The following is a 19,067-nucleotide window of genomic DNA, read 5'->3' on the forward strand; positions in this document are numbered from 1 at the left end:
GGTGGGGTAGACCCAAGCAAAGTCGCCTCCGCCATATTCCCAACATGTGGCTAACAGGCAGGCCTTGGTGTGCAGCCCAGAGCTGCGGCCTGAGGGCCCCGCTACCTCCTGGCCACAGGCCCCCAAGGCCAACCCATCCCAAACAAACCCCTCAGGTTCTGACTCCTCCTCGGGATTGCATCCCTTTCATTTGCCCAGAGGGCACCCTCCACACGTTCCTCCCTTTTTCTCTTCTGTCAATCAAGTTATTGTATCTGGGGGAGGAAGAGAGGAAGGGGGAGGGAAGGAATGAAGGAGGGAGAAAATTTAGTTTCTTGGAGTGTGTTTTTATCACATATGAATCTGGATGTCCCAAGAGGACTTAGAACGCTGTTCTCTAAGGAGCCTGTACCTCTTCTCCAAGTGGCCCAGGGGCCAGGGCAGCACATCTGGAAGCTGGAGCCAGCTGGACTCCTGAGCTGCCGTCCCCCTGCCACTGGCCTCCAATACTGCTTACCCATGAGCCACCAGATGGCTCCAAATCACTGCGAATCACATCACAGCCTGGAGTCTGGCTTTCTGCTGCTGGCCCCCACTTCCCATGCTCCATCCTACCCGACCCCCGACATGCACACCAGACACAGACTCAGGCAGACTCTTTCTTCTCTCAGATACCCACCCTTCACTCTGGATTCCTTGGGAGTCCACTCCCCAGTTCACACCTCCCTTCCTAGCATCATGGATGCCCTGTCACCTCATTCATTCTTTCACCCGTCTACCTGTCCATTCATTCGTTCATTCAGGCCAATACTCGTTTCTAAACAACGTCTTGCTGTGACTAAGAGCCTCTGAAAGTGGGGTGGCCTGAGCTTGCATCCCAGCACTATCACTTCCTCTCTCTGTGTCTCAGTTTGTTTATCTGTAGAATGGGGATAATCATGATACCCTTTTTGTAAGGATTTTGTGTGGATTAAATGCTAGAATCCTTGTAAAGAGTTCTTAGCATAGTGCCACGCCCACTGTAAGCACTTGACCTATATAGGCCATTCTCTACCTCCTCCTTCTCACTGTCACCACCATCATCTTCACCATCATCATTTTCACCAGCAACAGCATTATTACTTTTTCACTTGAGTGCTACCGAGAGACCACCCTTAAGGTGCTACCAAGAAATACCATGTTTCCCTGAAAATAAGACCTAGCCGGACAATCAGCTGTAATGCATCTTTTGGAGCAAAAATTAATATAAGACCTGGTATTCTATTCTATTCTATTCTATCCTATTCTATTCTATTCTATTCTATTCTATTATTTTATCCTATTAGAGCCAGTCTTATATTATAATAAAATAAGACCGGGTATATTATATTATATTATATTATATTATATTATATTATATTATATTATATTATATTATAATGACCCGGTCTTATATTACAGTAAAATAAGACTGGGTCTTATAGTAATTTTTGCTCCAAAAGACGCATTACAGCTGATTATCTGACTAGGTCTTATTTTCAGGGAAATACGGTAATCTGTTTTAATAGTTACAAATAATAAATATATCCTAGGACTCCCCTCATACTATTACTTAATTACACAGACAGTTGAACCATGGGTCTGCTGGGCTGGTGGGTGAGCATACCGCCTCCATAATCTCAGTAATCCATACAATAGCTTCGTGAAGAAGATATCAATGTCCCTATTTCACAGATGGTGAAAACGAGGTTCAGAAAGTTCAAGTAATTTGCTCAAGGTTACACAGCTAGTTAAGCCCTAGAGCCAGAAATAAAATCCAGAGATTCTGACTCTGAAAGTCATTCTATAATCCACTGTGTTATGCATTTTGACAACCATGCATTGATTTAAAAAAAATTAAAATAAAATAAAAAGCTTTTGACAGAGTGCCTGCCGATAAATGATCTCATTTGGTTGATGTTTCCCTGTGCACATTGTCGGTGGCTTCGATGGGGAAACACGTCTCCCATCTGGAAGACTGCACAGCCTCCTCAGTCTCCCCAAGACTGCTGCCCCCACTCTTGGCCCCTCCAGCCATTTCACAGCAACCAGAGAAAGTGTTCTAAAACACAGATCTGGCCAGGTCCCCCCTTTGACCAGAACCTTCAATGGCTCCCCACTGTCCTCTGGAGAGAAAGCTCATGCTCACTTAGCTTGTGAGACAGGCTCACAGGATTCCTGGAAGCTATGGTCTATTAATAGAAAACGAGCCCAATGAATGGCCCTGTTCTCCACCAACGAAGTTGGCCAGGAGATTAAGATGTAGGCGGGGTTGGAGCACTGGCTGTTGCCAGTTCCAGCCTCAGGAAACAGTTTAGCCACACGTCAGACTAGCAGCTTCCTCAATTGCACATTTTCTGGGTGGGAAGCACCCTGAAGGGGGTTTGGGGTGTGATGGGGCTGGGGAAGGAGGCCTGAGGGCTATGAGAGGAGAGGGTAGGCAGGAATGTTGGGGAGAGAGCAGAGGTGGCCCAAGCGGACGTGGTAGGGGGTTGCTGTGGGGATGTGACTCTTTCTTAATCTCTCACTGGTCCCCTCCGAAGAATGGACATGACTGCATTTTAGAGCTGGATTTGTGGTTCAAAGGATTGTAAGGAATGCCAGAGAGGTTGGGGTGAGAGCAGAAGCGTCCAGTGATGCGTGAGGTGTACGGACATGCAGTGCCCGTCAGGCTCTGACCGGTGAGGACAACCTGAGTCCCTCCTACCTTGCTGTTCATGGTGTCTCGGAGCGAATTCTCGATTTTTTTGTGGAACAGTTGGATCAGCCACCTGGAAATGGACATGTGGGGACAAGCATGAGGCTTCCCAGGGGTCCCTGGGCTGCACTGGGGAGGCTGCCTCATCTGGGAAGCCTTCCTCCCTCCTCCAAACAGGACTAGGCTCCCTCATCTCTGGGCTCCAACTGCACACAACCCATTAGACGCCTTGCACCGTGTGCGGTTACCTGCTTATGAGGTTATATCTTCCAAAGGGCACGGCTGGGCCCCTGCCCTTTCTCAGCCTCATTCCTCCCTACTCCGCCTCTTCTCTGCACTCCAGCCACACTGCTCTGCCCTATCCTCTTGTGTCCAGTGCTTCCTCCCACTCCAGGGCCTTTGCACATGCTGTTCGCTCTGCTTAAAACACCCATTGTCCCCAATAGCTGCCTCATCAACTCCTACTTCTTCTTTTCATCTCAATTCAAATGTCTTTTCACCCAGGAAGAGCTGGTGAGCCCCCAGATTAGGTCCGATCCTCCTGTACCAGGTGTTCGCAGCACTCTGTACCTCTTTTTCTTAGTTCTCACCTCCTTTTGAAATTCTTCGTGAGCCCCTCGTTAATGCAATGATTTGATTAATGTCTGTCTTCCCCACTGGGCTGGAAACTTTAAGAGAACAGGGACAGTGTGGCTAAGAAGCTGGGGCCATGTAGTGCTGGGCTGAATCCCTTCTCAGTGCTTACGAGGTATGAAAACTCAGGTGATTTCCTGTCCTTTCCATGCCTTGGTTTTCTCACCTGAAAATGGGCCAATCATCACCTCATAGCCATCGTGTGGATTGAATGGGACACGACACAGGCTTGAAAGAGTGCTGGGCACACCGTAAGCCTCCAGATGCTGTTAGCTATTGCTAAATTGTTTTTGGCCACTGCTGTTTCCCGAGCGTGCTGCCCAAGCCTGGTACATAGTGGATTCTTAGTCGATACTTACGGACTGGATGGGTGGGTGAACGCTTATGCCTTTGTGGTGAGGAGTGTATAATTTATTGCACATCCAGTGTTTAGCGCAGAGCCTGGGCAGAGTAAGTGCTCAGTAAAGTTTGCTGAATGCATGTTGAATGAATGAGTGAGACTTTGAGACAGGGACAGTATCCACTCCATGTAGGGACCCCTGTGCCCTCCCCTACACCCGCAGCCTCTGAATGAGACCTGGCATGGAGGTGGCGCTTGGGATGTGTTTTCTGAATATGGAGAAGATTAGGACAGTTCTCCGTGATGTCCTGCCTCCCATCCACAGCCCCAGGAGGTCATACCCCACGCTGCTGTGTGAGACGTGCACGCTGACGCTGTCAATATGGTTACTGCAGCTGGAGCAGGTGACGGTGGAGTGGCCTGAGGTGGGGTCACAGCTCAGCTTCAGACCAGCTGAAATGGAGATGCCGTCCACTTTCAGGTCAAAGTTACCACTGATTTTGCTGAAGGGAGACAAAAAGAAGACTTGGAGCAAGCACTTTCTTCCCCACTGCCATTCGAACGTCATTCCAGTGCTAAAAGGTAGGTTTTGCTATTATCCCCACTCCAGGTAAGGAGACAGAGTTCAGAGAGGGAGGCAGCTTACCCAAGGTCACACAGCAGCTGAGTGAAAGAGCCAGGATACCAAACTTAAGTTTCAACGCATGTCCTCCTGGCAAAACCCTGCTCTTACTCACTGCCTCAGACTCTTTCCATGCTGTGTGGCTTTGGGAGTGTTTCTTAACCTCTCTGAGCTTCAGTTTCCTCACCCGGACCCTGGATCCGAAGTAGGCACCAGCTTTGCCACTAAAAAGCTGGGTGCTTGGGGCCAATGACTTTAATGAATGCCCTTGTTCATTAAATGGGGTTAATAACGCCTCCCTCAGGGATGAAATGTGTTTTGGATAAGACAGTGAACATGAATGTAGTTTGTCAGCTCTTCTATAATGTGATGAAATATCGTTTTTGTGTGTGTGTGTGTGACCAATAAGTGAAATGAGATGTAAAAGAGCCCAAGTGAAGAGTTAAGCAATTCTTGTTGTGGGGACCAGACAGACCCAATGGCCCATGTAAGGGAAGGCAGATTCACAGCCTAATTCTCATCAACGTGCCTTCTCCATTTTCTCCTTGGATTCCCCACAAAGAAGTTGCTAAAGTGATTGGTCAGTTCATGCCAGTCATTAGTGGACAGAGTCACTGTGGTGAAAGCCCAATATTTAGATGTAGAGTTGTGGTTTGCATGATTTGCCCCAAGTTTTCACTCCTCTCTGCACCCATACTCTCGCCCTTGCCTATGTTGGGGGAATGGTGCATTCCCATGGTCTTGACTTTGGGCATGGCTATATGACTTGCTTTGGCCAATAGCGTATGACTAGAAGTGACCATGGGCCAGTTTTGAGTCTAGGCCTTAAGGGGACCTGCATGTTTCTGGTTGCTTTTTTTGCATTCCTGTCATCACCAGGAATATGCTCTGGCTAGCCCACTGGTCCAGGGAGTAGGAGGAGATACAGGTGAAGCACAGCTGCCTCGGTTGAGCCCAACCTAGACCAGGGAACCCCAACTGACACACAGATATGTAAGTGATAATATATGACTTGCTTTAAGCCACTGAGTTTGGAATGTTTTTTATACAACGATATAGCTAACTGATAAAGGATAACTTAAAGGTACCAGTTAGTCTTCCACTCTAGGCACATGGCACCAGCTTAGCCTTGCCAGTGTCCTGCATTGAGATGTAAACAAATGTTCAACTATTAACCAAGGGTTATGTTGAATCTTCTTATGTGAAAAATTCCCCCAGGAACCCTGTGGGGACAAGTGGTGATGTGCAAAGTAAAAATTGTGCATTCCTGAGATCCTGGCTCTCATCCCTTCCAGTACCTCCAAGAGCTCACCTATACACTCAACAAACCCCAAGCTTGGAAACGTACATGAAATTCTTTCGTGCCTTCCATTTTCCACTGATCTTGATATTGGCATTTGTCACGGAGAGTTCAAGGCCCTCATTGGGTAATAGTTTTATCTGGGAACTGGGAAGCTGGACTCCACGGATAACCATGCTGCAAAGAAGAAGTGTTCAGTTAGCCTCAGTCAATGGCTAAAATAGACTCACCCCACCCCCACCCCAGCTCGTCACCTCATCCATTCCAGGAGAACCCAGAAGCTATGATAGCAGCCTTGGAAATTCTGTGGGCATTGAGCAGAGTGGCTAGGCTTTGAAGTCAGACAAATCTGCATTTGAATCCTGCTCTTCAGTTTACTGTTGTGTGATCCTGGGCATGTCACTTAATCATTCTGAACCTCAGTTTCCTCATTTGTAAAACGGGTACAGTAATCTCTATCTTGCAGGGTCTGTGACTATCAATGAAGATAACAAATCTTATTACATTGACTATAGGTTCTATAAAGGGGTGGAATGTGTCTGTCTTTTTTTTTGCTATTGTAGCAAAGCCTACTGTGTCAGACACATAGTAGGTGCTCAAAAATATTTGTTGAGTGAACAGGTATATAAAATTCTCTGTAGGACATTTATGGGTTGTTTGCCCAGCACCCACACCTTCTTCTTGTGGTAATAGAACTGTCATTTAACTTTGGAGGAACATTCTCCCCACAAATATGCCATGTTGTTCCAAAGAATGTTGATTTCACCTCCACCTTCAGGGGGTGGAGCTTGGGCATAAGCTAATTAGCATATCCTATTCCCCTGGACACAGTGATTGGTTCAGGAGTGTGTACATAACCTAAGATGGACCAATCAGAGTGAATCTTAGGGTTTTTTGCTTCAGCTGCAAAGAGAAGGTGCTCTCTTTCCACAGCACTGGCAGTGCCGAGGAGATGCTGGCAGCCATCTTGCCTCTTGGAGGGGACATCCTTGCTGGGAATTAGACCTCCCAAAGGTAAGTAATACTGAGAAGTGGCAAGAGAGAAACAGGGTCCAATGACATTTGATCTTGTCTCAGGCTGAATCCAAAGCCACACTACTCCAGGGACATCTCAGTCATATGAGCTGATAAATTCTGGCTTAGGCAGTTTTGGATTAGGTTTGCTGTTCTTGAACCCCCGCCTCCAAATCCTAATTGATATATGGGCCTGGAATAGAGTTTTGGGGTTCATGACATCCCCCCAGGAGTCATGGTGAATGCCTGAAAGACAGTTTTCGTGGCTTCCTCCATGCTCAGTTTGGGGGATTGTATCTCCCTGGGATGGTGTAAAACTGGCTTTGGTATCCTATTCTCTCCGAGTTTAGCAGTTGGTGGCTCTGCAATTCAAGACCTTGGTGGCCCCAGAACACTACAAAGTCCTGCATACTGAGGACTGAGCTTGATAGGCCTCACCTGTAGAAGTTATATGAACCTTTCCCCAAATGCTTGATCTTAAAGCTTCCTGAGAAGGAGGGAATCTCCATCTTCTCCAGCTCTTTCTGCAGCGCGGCCACTCCCTGCTGGCTGGCTGAGGGCAGAGATTAGGGGTAATGGTCAGAGGCAGAGCCTGGGAGCCTGGGCTGGCAGGTCAGGGCAGATTCTGGGCCTTTGCCCCTGTCCATTGCAGGAACAATGGGATTGAAAAGGTCTAAAACTAAGGTTTTCTGTAAAGGGCCAGATAGTAAATATTTTTAGTTCTGTGGGTCATACTGTCTCTGTCACAGTCATTAAGCTCTGCGGTTATTGCCCCAACGTAGCCATAGACAATATGTAAACGAATGGGTATGGCTGTGTTCCAATAAAACTTTATTCATGAGCACTGAAATTTGAATTTCATATAATTTTCACATACTGTAGGATATTATTCTTCTTTTGACTTTTTTCAATTATTTAAAAATGTAAAAGCCATTCTTAGTTGATGGGCCACACAAAAACACGTAGTGGCCCAGATCTGGCCTGTGGGCTGTAGTTTGCCAACCCCTGGTCTAAAATATCACCCCCCTCAACACCCAATCATGAATCCCGTGGGTATTTATTGAACACCTACTCTGTGCCTAGTTCTGTGCTATGCCCTCACAAATACTCCATCTCTTTAGCTTTTGGACTCTCTCCCCACAGGACTTTTGCATGTACCATTCCTGCTGCCTAGGAAGCCGTTCCCTCCTGCTTCACCAGGTCTACTTCTAATCAGCTTGATCATCACTTCCTCTGGGAACTTTCTCTGACCCAGCAGATGAGAGCAAACCCCCTCGTTACCATGCTGTGGGCACCTCCTTTGGAGAGCCCATTACTGTTTGTACTTATGCATTTATTCATGTGACGTCTTGATTAATGTCTCTCTCCCCCCAAGGTCAGTGGCAATGTCTGTCTTATTTACTAATGTAAATAAACATCTCCTACACTTACCACAGTGACTGGCACTTAATATTAGAAGGCTCTTAATATTTGTTGGATGAATAAATGAGTGAATGCCCTAATGTCAGGAATTCTACCATCCGTTATTACATGGCTAACAGCACCAAAGAACCAATGAGAAAGCAAATGTTACCTGAGAAGGAGTAATTAGTAAACTGAGGGATCCCAGGTTTTGTGTTTTCCAAGAGCCAGTTAGGAAATTAATAATAATAATGATAATAATAATAATAATAATAAAAACATTTTTCAAGTTCTGATTCTGTGCCAGGCACTGTTCTGGGCTCCGTACATGTATTAAGTTACTGAATTTGAATAACCTAGAAAGTAGGCCCATTACCACCCCCAATTCTCGGGTAAGGAAGCTGAGATTCAGAAAGGTGACCACACAGCTGACAAGTAATGGAGGCAGGTTTGAATCCAGGCCTTCTGGTCCCAGAACCCCTGCCCTGGGATAGGCCTTTCCAAGGGGCTTCAAAAGTAAACAAAGCATACATTGTCAGTGTGTGGAGGGGAAAGAAAATGTGTGATGGCTGGAATCGATGGGTCGGCAGAGGCCAGGTCTTGAAGGGTCTTGAATGCTATGCTTAGGGGTCTAGACATCTGAAGGCCTGAGGGAACCATTGAATAGGGTAAGTCAGGAGAGGGGCATGAGCAGATTTGCTGCATTTCAGAAAAGCCACTGTGGTTGCCACATGGGATGTGCATAAAAAGGGAAAGCGAGTCTGCCATGACAAAATCTGAAGACTGGGTTTAAAGTTCAAGCCCAAGTCTCTGTTCCCATGAAGCCTTCAGGGCAACCCTGAAGCCTTCTGAGTTAAAGTCTGAGCCCAAGTCTCTGTTCCCATGAAGCCTTCAGGGCAACCCTGGCACTGTGTTCAGAGCAGGGCCTGAACTCCTTTCTTCTAGCTCAAGTGGAGCTTTCTGTTTGCCCCCTTGGGATTCAGAGGTGTCTTGCCTGGGTTGGGGTAGGAATTCAGGGATGATATACCAGGTTCCTCTGAATCCTGTCCTGACGCCCCTAGTGGTACACCAGCGGGTAAGGTTCTGCCTTCTCGGTGGGATTTCTCTGGGGCTGGTTATGCCCCACTGTTCTGCCTTTTTGCCACTGAGAGGCAGCATTGAGCAGTTTCACCCTGGGCCGTCAGACCAAGATCACAACTCAAATCCAGGCTGCGCTCTGGCCTATGCAGTACCTTCTCCAAGTTTCAGTTTGCTCATCTGCAAATGTTGCTAGTAACAATACGTCCGACCCAGGGGGCACACGACAATGAAACGAGATGGTGTGTGTAAAGCTCCCAGAACAGTGCCTGGCACAGATCTGAGTGGGTCAGCAGGGCTGCTTCCTGGCCCTCTCCTCTATCCGGGCCTGGAGGAATGGCCTGGGGGACCCTCTCTGGGACACCCAGATGGGTAGTGTGCACAATATGGCTTCTAAGCCCTGCCTGGAGGAGACCATTAAGAAGGGCCCTCCCCACACTCTTCCTGCACGCACCCCCCCCCACCCCCAACCTTCTCAAAGCCTGAGTTATGCTCATGCTGAAGACTGAGATAGTGATCTCCAGGCAAATGTCAGGGCCGAGAACCAGCTTTGGAAGAAGTAAAAAGCCTGAAAGCTCAAGTTGGGGTTTGGGTACAGGGAAGGAGGGGACTGAGGACCCTCAGAGGCCTCAATATCAGACTTGGAATCCTCAGGTCCGGCACCTCAATCTCAGCACTGCCACTTCCCAGACCTGTGATCTAAGGCAACGCTCCTTGCCTCAGTTTCTTTCTCTGTAACAGGGTGAGAAGGCCTACTTTGACAAGCTGTGAGCAGGCCATACACTGGATTTAAAGGGCTGCACATAGCAGGTGTTCAATAAACGTCCCTCAGGGGTGGGAGAGGAAAGGGAGAAAGGCATCCGATTACCATAGTCCAGACCCTTCTGGGTGATCCTGGCCACAATGCCGGGGTTGGTGGTCGCTGTCACAGCTGTGCCCAGGGCAGCCAGCACCACTAGGGTTGCCCAGCTCGGCGTGTTGTCAGGGCCCCTCGCCATGTCTTCGTGCTCCAGAGCTGCCAAAGCCTCGAGTCCTTGGCAGGGAACCAGGGACCTATAAATGAGCAGGCTGGGGAAACGCAACTCACTAGAATGTAGAAAGGAGGAAGGAACCTGGGTGGGGGCGGGACAGGGGGAGGACAGGGGCCTGTGGTTCCCCACAGTGGTTGGGGCCACAGGCCCAGAAGACAACCAAAAGTAGAGCCTGGGAGAGGTGTGTGTGTGTGTGTAAGTTGGGGTTCTCTGACTCTGGGCATCGTTCCCTTCCCAAAGCACTCCATCCCCATTTCTGAGTCCCCACCCAATACCCTTTATCTAAGGACTTTCTTGAAGCTGGATGGTGTCTGCAGTAGTGCTCATTATATTTTTCTTAGTTTTCCTGCTCTACTGAGGTATAACTGACATCTATAATAAAGTTACATATATTTAATATATACAATGGGATTTGATGTATGTATACATTGTGAAATGATTGCCACACAAACCTAATTAACACATCCAGCATTTCATAGTTATTATTTTTGGTGTGGAGTGAAGACACTTAAGATTTACTCTCTTAGCAAATTCCAAGCCTACAATATAATATTCTTAACTATGGTCACCATGTTTCACATTAGAACCCCAGAACTTACTCATTTTTTAAACTGAAGTATACAGAGGGTGCCAAAAAAATGTACACACATTTTAAGAAAGGAAAGCTATTCAAATTGTAACACTCAATATATACCGATAACAAAAGATGAATATAAGTCACATTTGACTTTTGCAATTACAAGAGGTGCTCAAAGTGGTTACCATCAGCGTCCAAACACTTCTGATTACGGCAAACTACTGCTTGAGCAAGTTGACTACAGTGTCCACTTGTGTACATTTTTTGGCACCCCCGGTATATTTTTCTTTCTACTTTTGATTTCCTTGATATTTTCTACAGTAAAACATTTAAGAAAACAGAACCGTTATCATTTTCTTGTCCTGAGAGGCAGTAGTGGTAATAATTAAATGCTTGAATTTTGGAGTCCAGTGTCTTAGTATGATTTTAAATCTTAACTCTGCTACTCTCTGGTTGTTTGACCTTCTCTGAACTTCAATTTCCTCTTCTGTAAAGTGGGAATAATCTGAGTACTCTCCCTCCCTGGATGATTGTGAAGACAGAAAGGGCTATAAACCATGTAAAGCACAATGCCCCTGCATAATAAGCACACAAATGGTAGCTATTAATGTCACTCTAATTTTAAAAGTAATTCATGTTCATTGACCAAAATTTGAGAAAGAACCAAAAGGATAAAAATTAGGTGCAATTCCAGAGACAACAAACGGAAGTGTGAGTATTTCTCCCCCAACTCTTTTTTGTTAAGCATAAAGAGAGTGTTTGTTTTTCTAACAAATAAAAATGGGATCACACTGGTCAGCTTTGTAAAGTTCCGTTTTTTCAATAAACAGTATGTAGTGAATGTTCTCCCCCAACACTAAAAATCTTACATTTACAATGTTTCATTGCTTCCTCATCCCACAGTTTTCTTCATGAAGCTTTTCTTCTTGTTACCTCTTTTATTGACAGATGTGGGACCTGAGGCTTCCAGAGGGGAAGTGTTCCTTCCACAGTCACACTAGCTACCAGCAGAGCTGGGATTCAGATGCCAAACACATCCCCCACTAGCCTGAGTCCTTCAGTGCCTTGGGGGTTGTGGGGTGGGTGACACAGACTTTCTCCCCCAATCTCAGTTTTCCAGACAGGCCTCTGCTCAGCTCCTGCCCCTCCCTCTGCAGCAGCCTCAGGCCCTCAATGAGTAGGAACCCTGCGGGGCAGTCAGCTTGGTCTCCATGGTGATGAGAGGAGGGGTGGGCCTGCAGAGGGGAAGGCCAGCTTCTCTCCTGCTGGGTCCTCATCAGCCCCCTGGCACCCTGTCTCCATGACTCTGAAAGTTTAATGAAGCCCCCTGAGCTTGGAGGACATGAGACCTACTGAGTTTTTTTTTTTTCCTCTTTTTCGCCTGTTTCTAAAAGGGTCTCCCTTCCTGCCCCCATCCACAACAATAAGAATCCTCTGGTTTGCTTAAGAACAAATACAGTGCTCGCTTCGGCAGCACATATACTAACATTGGAACGATACAGAGAAGATTAGCATGGCCCCTGCGCAAGGATGACACGCAAATTGGTGAAGTGTTCCATATTTAAAAAAAAAAGAAAGAAAAGAAAGAAGAATACAAGGGCGGCCGGATGGCTCAGTTGGTTAGATCGCGAGCTCTCAACAATTAGATTGCCAGTTGAATTCCCGCATGGGGTGGTGGGCTGCGACCCCTACAACTAAAGATTGAAAACGGCAACTGGACTTGGAGCTGAGCTGCGCCCTCCACAACTAGATTTAAGGACAACGACTTGGAGCTGTGTTCAAGTCAGAAACACTGACTTGTAGAAACACTAACTGGAGAAACACTGTCTCCCCCAATATTCCCCAATAAAATTTTTTAAAAAATGAACGAATACAGTGGAGGATGTGGAGAAAAGGGAACTCTTAAGCACTGTTGGTGGGATTGCAAATTGTTGCAGCCACTATGGAAACTATAGAAAGTAGAACAGCATTATGACCTAGCAATTTCACTGACCCAGCAGTTTCACTTCTAGGTGTTTACCTGAAGAAATCCAAAACACTAATTTGAAATGATATATGCACCCTATGTTCATTGCAGCATTGTTTACAATAGCCCAGATATGGAAGCAACCTAAATGTCCATCAACAGACAATTGGATAAAGGAGATGTGGTCCAGTTATACAATGAAATATTACTCATAAAAGAATGAAATCTTACCATTTGTGACAACATGGATGGACCTGGAAGGTATTATGCTAAGTGGAGTAAGTCAGACAGAGAAGGACAAATACCATATGATCTCATATGTAGAATCTAAAGAACAAAATAAATGAACAAACAAAACAGAAACAGACTCTTAGATGCAGGGAACAAGCTGATGGTTGCCAGATGGGAGAGGGGTTTGGGGGTGAGGTGAAAAAAGTGAAGGGATTAAGTACAAATTAGTAGTTACTTAATAGTCATGAGGATAGAAAGTAAAGCATAGGGAATATAGTCAATAATATGGTAAGAACTCTAGTGCCAGGTGGCACTACACTAGTGAACTATATAAATGTTTCACCACTATGCTGTACACCTGAAACTACTATAAAATAATATTGAATGTCAACTGTAATTGAAGAATTTAGAAAGGGGGGAAAGGTGAAGGGGAATAAGAGGTCCAAATCTCCAGGTATAAAACAAATAAGTCATGGGGATGTAACGTACAGCATAGGGAATATAGTCAATAATACTGTGATAGCATAGTACGGTGTCAGATGGCTGCTGAACTTATTATGGTGATATTCTCAAAGTATATAAATGTCAAATTACCATGGTGTACACCTGAAACTAATTTAATATTGTATGTTAGCTGTATTTTAATGAAAATCTTTTTTTAAAAAAGAATGAAAACAGTGGCTATCGACAGCATCTACTATATGCCAGACACCTTACATATATTTTTTCCAAACAAAAACAACCCATGAGGGAGATGAAGAAACTGAGGCACAGAGCAGTTATATTCCTGTCAAGTTCTCACCACCTTTCCTGCAGAGAAGACTTCCTCCCCCTACTTGGGGCAGTTGCCAGGAGGACTTGTCACCCTGGGTCCTCACCCCAGCTCTACCTTTCTGGGACCCCAGAGTCTTTATCTGTATAAGGAAGATGGCTAAAAAACAGACAAAACACGTAGATCAAGGACCTGTCAGAAAATTAGATTTTTGAAAAATTATCTTACACGGTTTTGAATACCTGCAGCACTAACTGCACAGAATTCTCGAGTCCCCTGGGCCTGGCCAGATACTGCATCTGTGAGGGTGTCAGACAGGAAAGGAGCATTTAAGAAGAAATTCACAGGGGCGGCAGGTTACCTCAGTTGATTAGAGCGCGGTGCTCTTAACAACAAGGTTGCCGGTTCAATCACCACATGGGCCACTGAGCTGCGTCTTCCACCACTAGATTGAAACAACTACTTGTCTTAGAGTGAATGGGTCCTGGAAAAACAAACTTTAAATAAATAAATAAATAAATAAATAAATAAATAAATAAATGGAATTCACATGACTGTGACTTACATTGTGACAAAATCAGAATCTTAAACCCAACTGGCAAGTTTATGAGTAAGCCACCTCCACTGGCTTCCCTTTGATGGCTCACGCCCAGCCAAATCCAGATGAGTCCATCAGTGACCCCCCCACACCTCTTTTTTAGTACTGCCACTGGCCATAGGGGTACTCCACTGCTTCAGATCTGACTCTCCAATCTGTATGAGTGACAATGTCTTCAACCCAAGTAACAGAAATCCCAAACTCATATTGGCTTCAAAAATAAGCATATTTATTATGTCAGAGAGGAAGTTCAGAGAGAGGGCAGTTTTGAGGTTCTGGTTGATTCATCAGCTAACAGACATTTGCCATATTGCCATCTCTCTGTTCTGCCATCCAAGTGTCTCAGATTTACCCTCAAACTGACTTCTTTCTTGGTTGCAAGATGGCTGCCATAGCATCTAAACAGACTTATTCCAATGTCTCCTCCTCCTCCTCCTCCTCTTTCTCTTCTTTTTTGGTCTTTTTCTTATTGTCGTAACATTTCAAACATATAGATAAGAGTGGACCACAATGAGATATCACCTCACCCCAGGTAGAGTGGCTATCATCAACAAGACAAATAGTAACAAGTGTTGGAGAGGCTGTGGAGAAAAAGGAACCCTCATACACTGTTGGTGGGAATGCAGACTGGTGCAGCCATTATGGAAGGCAGTGTGGAGGTTCCTTGAAAAATTACGAATAGAATTACCATATGACCCAGCAATCCCTCTCCTGGGTATCTACCCAAAAAATTTGAAAACATCTATCCTTCAAGACACGTGTGCTCCAATGTTCATTGCAGCTTTATTTACAGTGGCCAAGACATGGAAACAACCAAAATGTCCTTCGATAGATGAATGGATAAAGAAGTTGTGGTATATATACACAATGGAATACTATTTGGTGGTAAGAAAAGATGAAATAGGACGATTTGTGACAACACGGATGGATCTTGAGATTATAATGCTAAGCGAAATAAGTCAGACAGAAAAAGCAGAGAACCACATGATTTCACTGATATGTGGTATATGAACCAAAAACAACAAAAGAACAAGACAAACATGAAAAACAAAAACTCATAGACACAGACAATAGTTTAGTGGTTACCAGAGGATAAGGGGGAAGGGGGGTGGTATATGAGGGTAAAGGGGATCAAATATATGGTGATGGAAGGAGAACACAATGGGATTTACAGATCAGAATTGTACACCTGAAATCTATGTAACTTTACTAACAATTGTCACCCCAATAAATATTAATTTAAAAAAAATTTAAAAATTAAAGAAATTTAAAAAAAGAATACACTACTCAGGTTTATAAAATCTTAACATTATGCTATATTTACTTCTTACAGCTTCTCTTAGTTCTGTGAATTTGAATATATGTATAGCTATGTGTAACCAGGACCACAGTAAGGATATGGTTCTATCATCCACTCTAACTCTCTCCTGCTATTCCAATTCAAACATGGCTTAACTCAGAAGGAAAATATATGATATCTGTAGGAATTCAGAAGTGAGATGGATTAAGAGTTGGTTAATTCAGAGATTGGTTCTGTCCATCTTTCTACTCTGTTGATTATTTCCAAAAGAAATTGCACTGGATTTGGAACCTGCAGACCTGGGTTTATAGTCCCAGCCAGGCTACCTTTTCCGTGTGTGACTCTCGTCTTGACCCTTCTGAAATTTGGGTTCCTTATTAAAGATAGGGAAACAATGCCCATCATGGGGGTTGTTCTGAGGATTAAATGAGATCATAGATGTGAATTAATTTGCACGGAGAAGGTGCACAGTAAATAGTCATCATTCAGCCTTCATCACTAGCAGGCTGGAGAGTCCTGGAGCCTGCAGGCAAATATACTAATGGCCCCACAACTGTCTGTCCTCCGGTCTTTGGGTCTGGGCTGGATACATGCAAAAAGGGAGAGGAACCCATGGCTCACGTTATCTCTGTGAGCCTGCCATTCAGATGGCACTGTGAGGAGAAGCAGCCAGTCCCAGCACAGCACGGCAGTTAAGAGGTGGGCTGGGAACTTACAGACCTGGGTGCAAATCCCAACTTGCCACTTAGCTCACGGTATGAGTTTGAACTTAACCTTAGTTTTCTCTTTTGTCCCCACACTCCATCCTCAGGTGCAGGCCCTTCGTCAGGTCCAGATGCTCAGGTGTGACCATGAGGCCATATCTGTGGTCTGCTGAGGCTCCATAAGCCTATCCCTTCCCTTCAGCCCCGGATTCTCCCGCTCTTTCTCTCCTTCACCCACCCAGTCTTGTCTCCTCTGTGGACTCGTATACTGTCAGTCATTTTCTGATTCTAGATTGGGGATCCAAGAGAAGGAGGGAGCTTGTGGTGGGTTCTGAGGGTGCAGGTGGGGAGAGAAGGAGGTCCTCAAGAGATGTGGCCTCAAGATGTAGTATCTAAACGGCAATTAGACATTTTGCCCCATGGAGATTACCTCTTGAGACGTTGTCTCCCCTCTCTTGTTCTGCTTAGAAAACATCTGTGTCCTGAGACTTGAAACTTATAAAAGGGCTCCTTTGGGTTCCCTGATCCTGAGATGGGGGCAGATCTTTCTCATGGCATTATTATGATGACGATGATGATGATTCTTATTATTGCAGTCCCAAATTAGATCACAAGGTATATTTAACAGTGGATAAATGGAAGGGTCAGAACCCAGAGCATAAATTACAGACAATAAGTGATTAGGGCCTGAGAAGGAGAAGCTCGGCCTGACCTAACAATCCCCCCAGGCTTCCAGGAGGAGTGAGAACGGACCTTGGACTTGGGTTTGCAGCCCACTTCCCTGTCTCGGGCTGATGGAAGGAGGGCTGTTTCTGCTACTGAAAGCATTGGCTTTGCACGAAGGACAGTTTCTCAGAAGAGCTGAAGGCTAAGGGAAAGAAAACAGAAAGGAAGAAGCTCCGGGGGGCGTAGAGGGGAGAAAGAGTGTTGCTCTCACTTCTCCTTTCTCTCCGGAAACTGAAGAACTTGGCCTGTGTTTCAGGATTGGCTGTAGGTGGATCACAGGAACTATAAAGCAACAGGCACTTGCCAAATGTCCAAGGGCCTCCAACTTCCAGAGCTATTTCCCCTCAATCACATTAGGAAATAGGTGCGTGTGCTCAGACGGCTTCAGGGGACCAAGGGTTGGTCCCAAAGAGAACTGTTGCTTATAAAGAGCAAAGTGTTCCCTGCCTAGCCCTGCCTAGTCTGGGGACACAGACAGGCCTGGACTAGAGGGAGGTCAGTGAAGACTGGCCTGGCTTGGAGTACTGGCTCGCCTCTACATGGCTGTGTGAACTTGGATGGATCTTTGCTCCAGGGTCCTCATCCATAAGAGCTGTTCCGTCTTTGGAGGGCTTAAACTGCACCTGAAACCAAGCCAGGCCTTTGCCTAACATTCTCTTTTAATCCTCACCCATGCCTGAGAGTTGGTCTCATTGGCTCCATTTCACAGATGAGAAAATTGAGGCTCAGAGAAGTTGAGTATCTTGCCAAAGGTCACAAACTGAGAAGTGGAATAAGGATGTTGAGGGCTTCAAAATGAGGAAGGTAACACTTCTTGTTGGGTTGTGTGATGGAAGTGAGTATGGAATGGCAGGGCTCTTGAAGAAACATGTCCCCTGAGCTGAAGGTGGGGGAAGGGCAGACCAGGTGGAGGGAATAGCTCAAAGGCAGTGGCAGTGAACCGCCAGGGGATGCAGTGTGGAATTGCAAGGGGGAGAGGTACCGGGGGCTGGGCCATGGGGTCATGATAAGGTCTTATTCTTGGAGGCCAGTGACCTTCCTAAGGTTTTCAAGTAGGAAGGTCCTCCCATGATAATAGTTAGGCTCCGCCAAGAGCATGCCTTTTATATGCAAACCACTAGGATCCAGTTTCTCTAACTCTCACAAGCCAGTATTTCCCGTCTCAACCTGTAGGTTGAAAAAAAGAGCCAGTATAAATTTAGCAACCTTTTTAAATGAATTGGCATTGTTCTAACTCCCGGTTTACAGACATTTGAGATGCGGAGAACCAGAGCATGTTTGATGACATTTGATAGTGTTTGGCTAAGGGACCTCTGCATGCCAGAACTTGCCCTGCCAGTTCCCTGTCCCCCCCCCCCCCCCCGCCCTCTACACCTGGGGAGTTGAGCCCCGAGACTATGATGCTCAGAAACAAAGTACTGATTCATGGTCAGCTGGGCCAGTGGCCAGTGGCTGAGGTTGGGCAGGAGCATAGAAGGAGGTCGGCCTGGCCTCTTCCCACTGCCCACCGCTTCCCCTGTCAGCCTTTGGCTGGCCGTGTGAGGGAGAAATCCCAGCATGACTGGCTTGGGTGGAGGGAGAGAAAAGGGGGAGAGCTTGGGCTTAGCTTCCTGGTCGCATGGCACAAATTCAAGAACAGAAAGGGCACCTGCTTGTGTGGCCTGTAGCACAGAGATTCCTGACCACTAGAAAACAGGGGCCAATCCATGTCCTAAAATCCAGCCAATCAGACTAGCAATTCCAAATGCTTACCAGACGGGGAAGTGAGCTGGGGACAGCAGAGAAGCAGGTGGGGGTGAGAGTGTTTCTTCTCCCACTTGGGGATATGTGCTGGCCTCCAGACAATACTCATGACTGCGTGGGTTTGCAGGCCCTTGGAAAGAATTCAGAGCCTCTATCCCCACCCCCACCATGACTGTCCACATCCCAGAGGCCAGGACTTCCCTGGTGACATTTGAGCTATTAAAAGATTTTGAGCAGAGATATCACATGAGAAGATGTGCTTTCATTATTATTAGCTGGCATTTATGGAGATACCACATGAGAAGATGTGCTTTTACTATTATTAGCTGGCATTTAT

The 19,067-nt window shown here is 45.9% G+C and overlaps 1 protein-coding gene across 2 annotated transcripts in view; it reads right to left on the reverse strand.

Annotated features, from left to right (window-relative positions):
- Positions 1–10,169, reverse strand: part of BPI (bactericidal permeability increasing protein) — a 30,467-nt gene extending 20,298 nt beyond the window's left edge. The window contains exons 1-5 of one of the 2 annotated variants that reach the window (XR_013992288.1): positions 9,951–10,104; positions 7,043–7,157; positions 5,639–5,767; positions 4,010–4,171; positions 2,705–2,768 (exon numbers count right to left, since the gene is read on the reverse strand). Coding sequence is in view for 1 of the 2 variants with exons in the window: in XM_081034103.1 (XP_080890229.1) it covers positions 2,705–2,768; positions 4,010–4,171; positions 5,639–5,767; positions 7,043–7,157; positions 9,951–10,080 (600 nt within the window). In the remaining variant the exon portion in view is untranslated. Of the gene's footprint in view, positions 1–2,704; positions 2,769–4,009; positions 4,172–5,638; positions 5,768–7,042; positions 7,158–9,950 lie in introns of both variants that reach the window. The other variant, XM_081034103.1, reaches the window with a different exon arrangement.
- Between the last annotated feature and the right edge of the window lie 8,898 nt (positions 10,170–19,067).

This window comes from Rhinolophus hipposideros (genome assembly GCF_964194185.1).
Source record: "Rhinolophus hipposideros genome assembly, chromosome: 22".
Lineage (NCBI taxonomy): Eukaryota > Metazoa > Chordata > Mammalia > Chiroptera > Rhinolophidae > Rhinolophus > Rhinolophus hipposideros.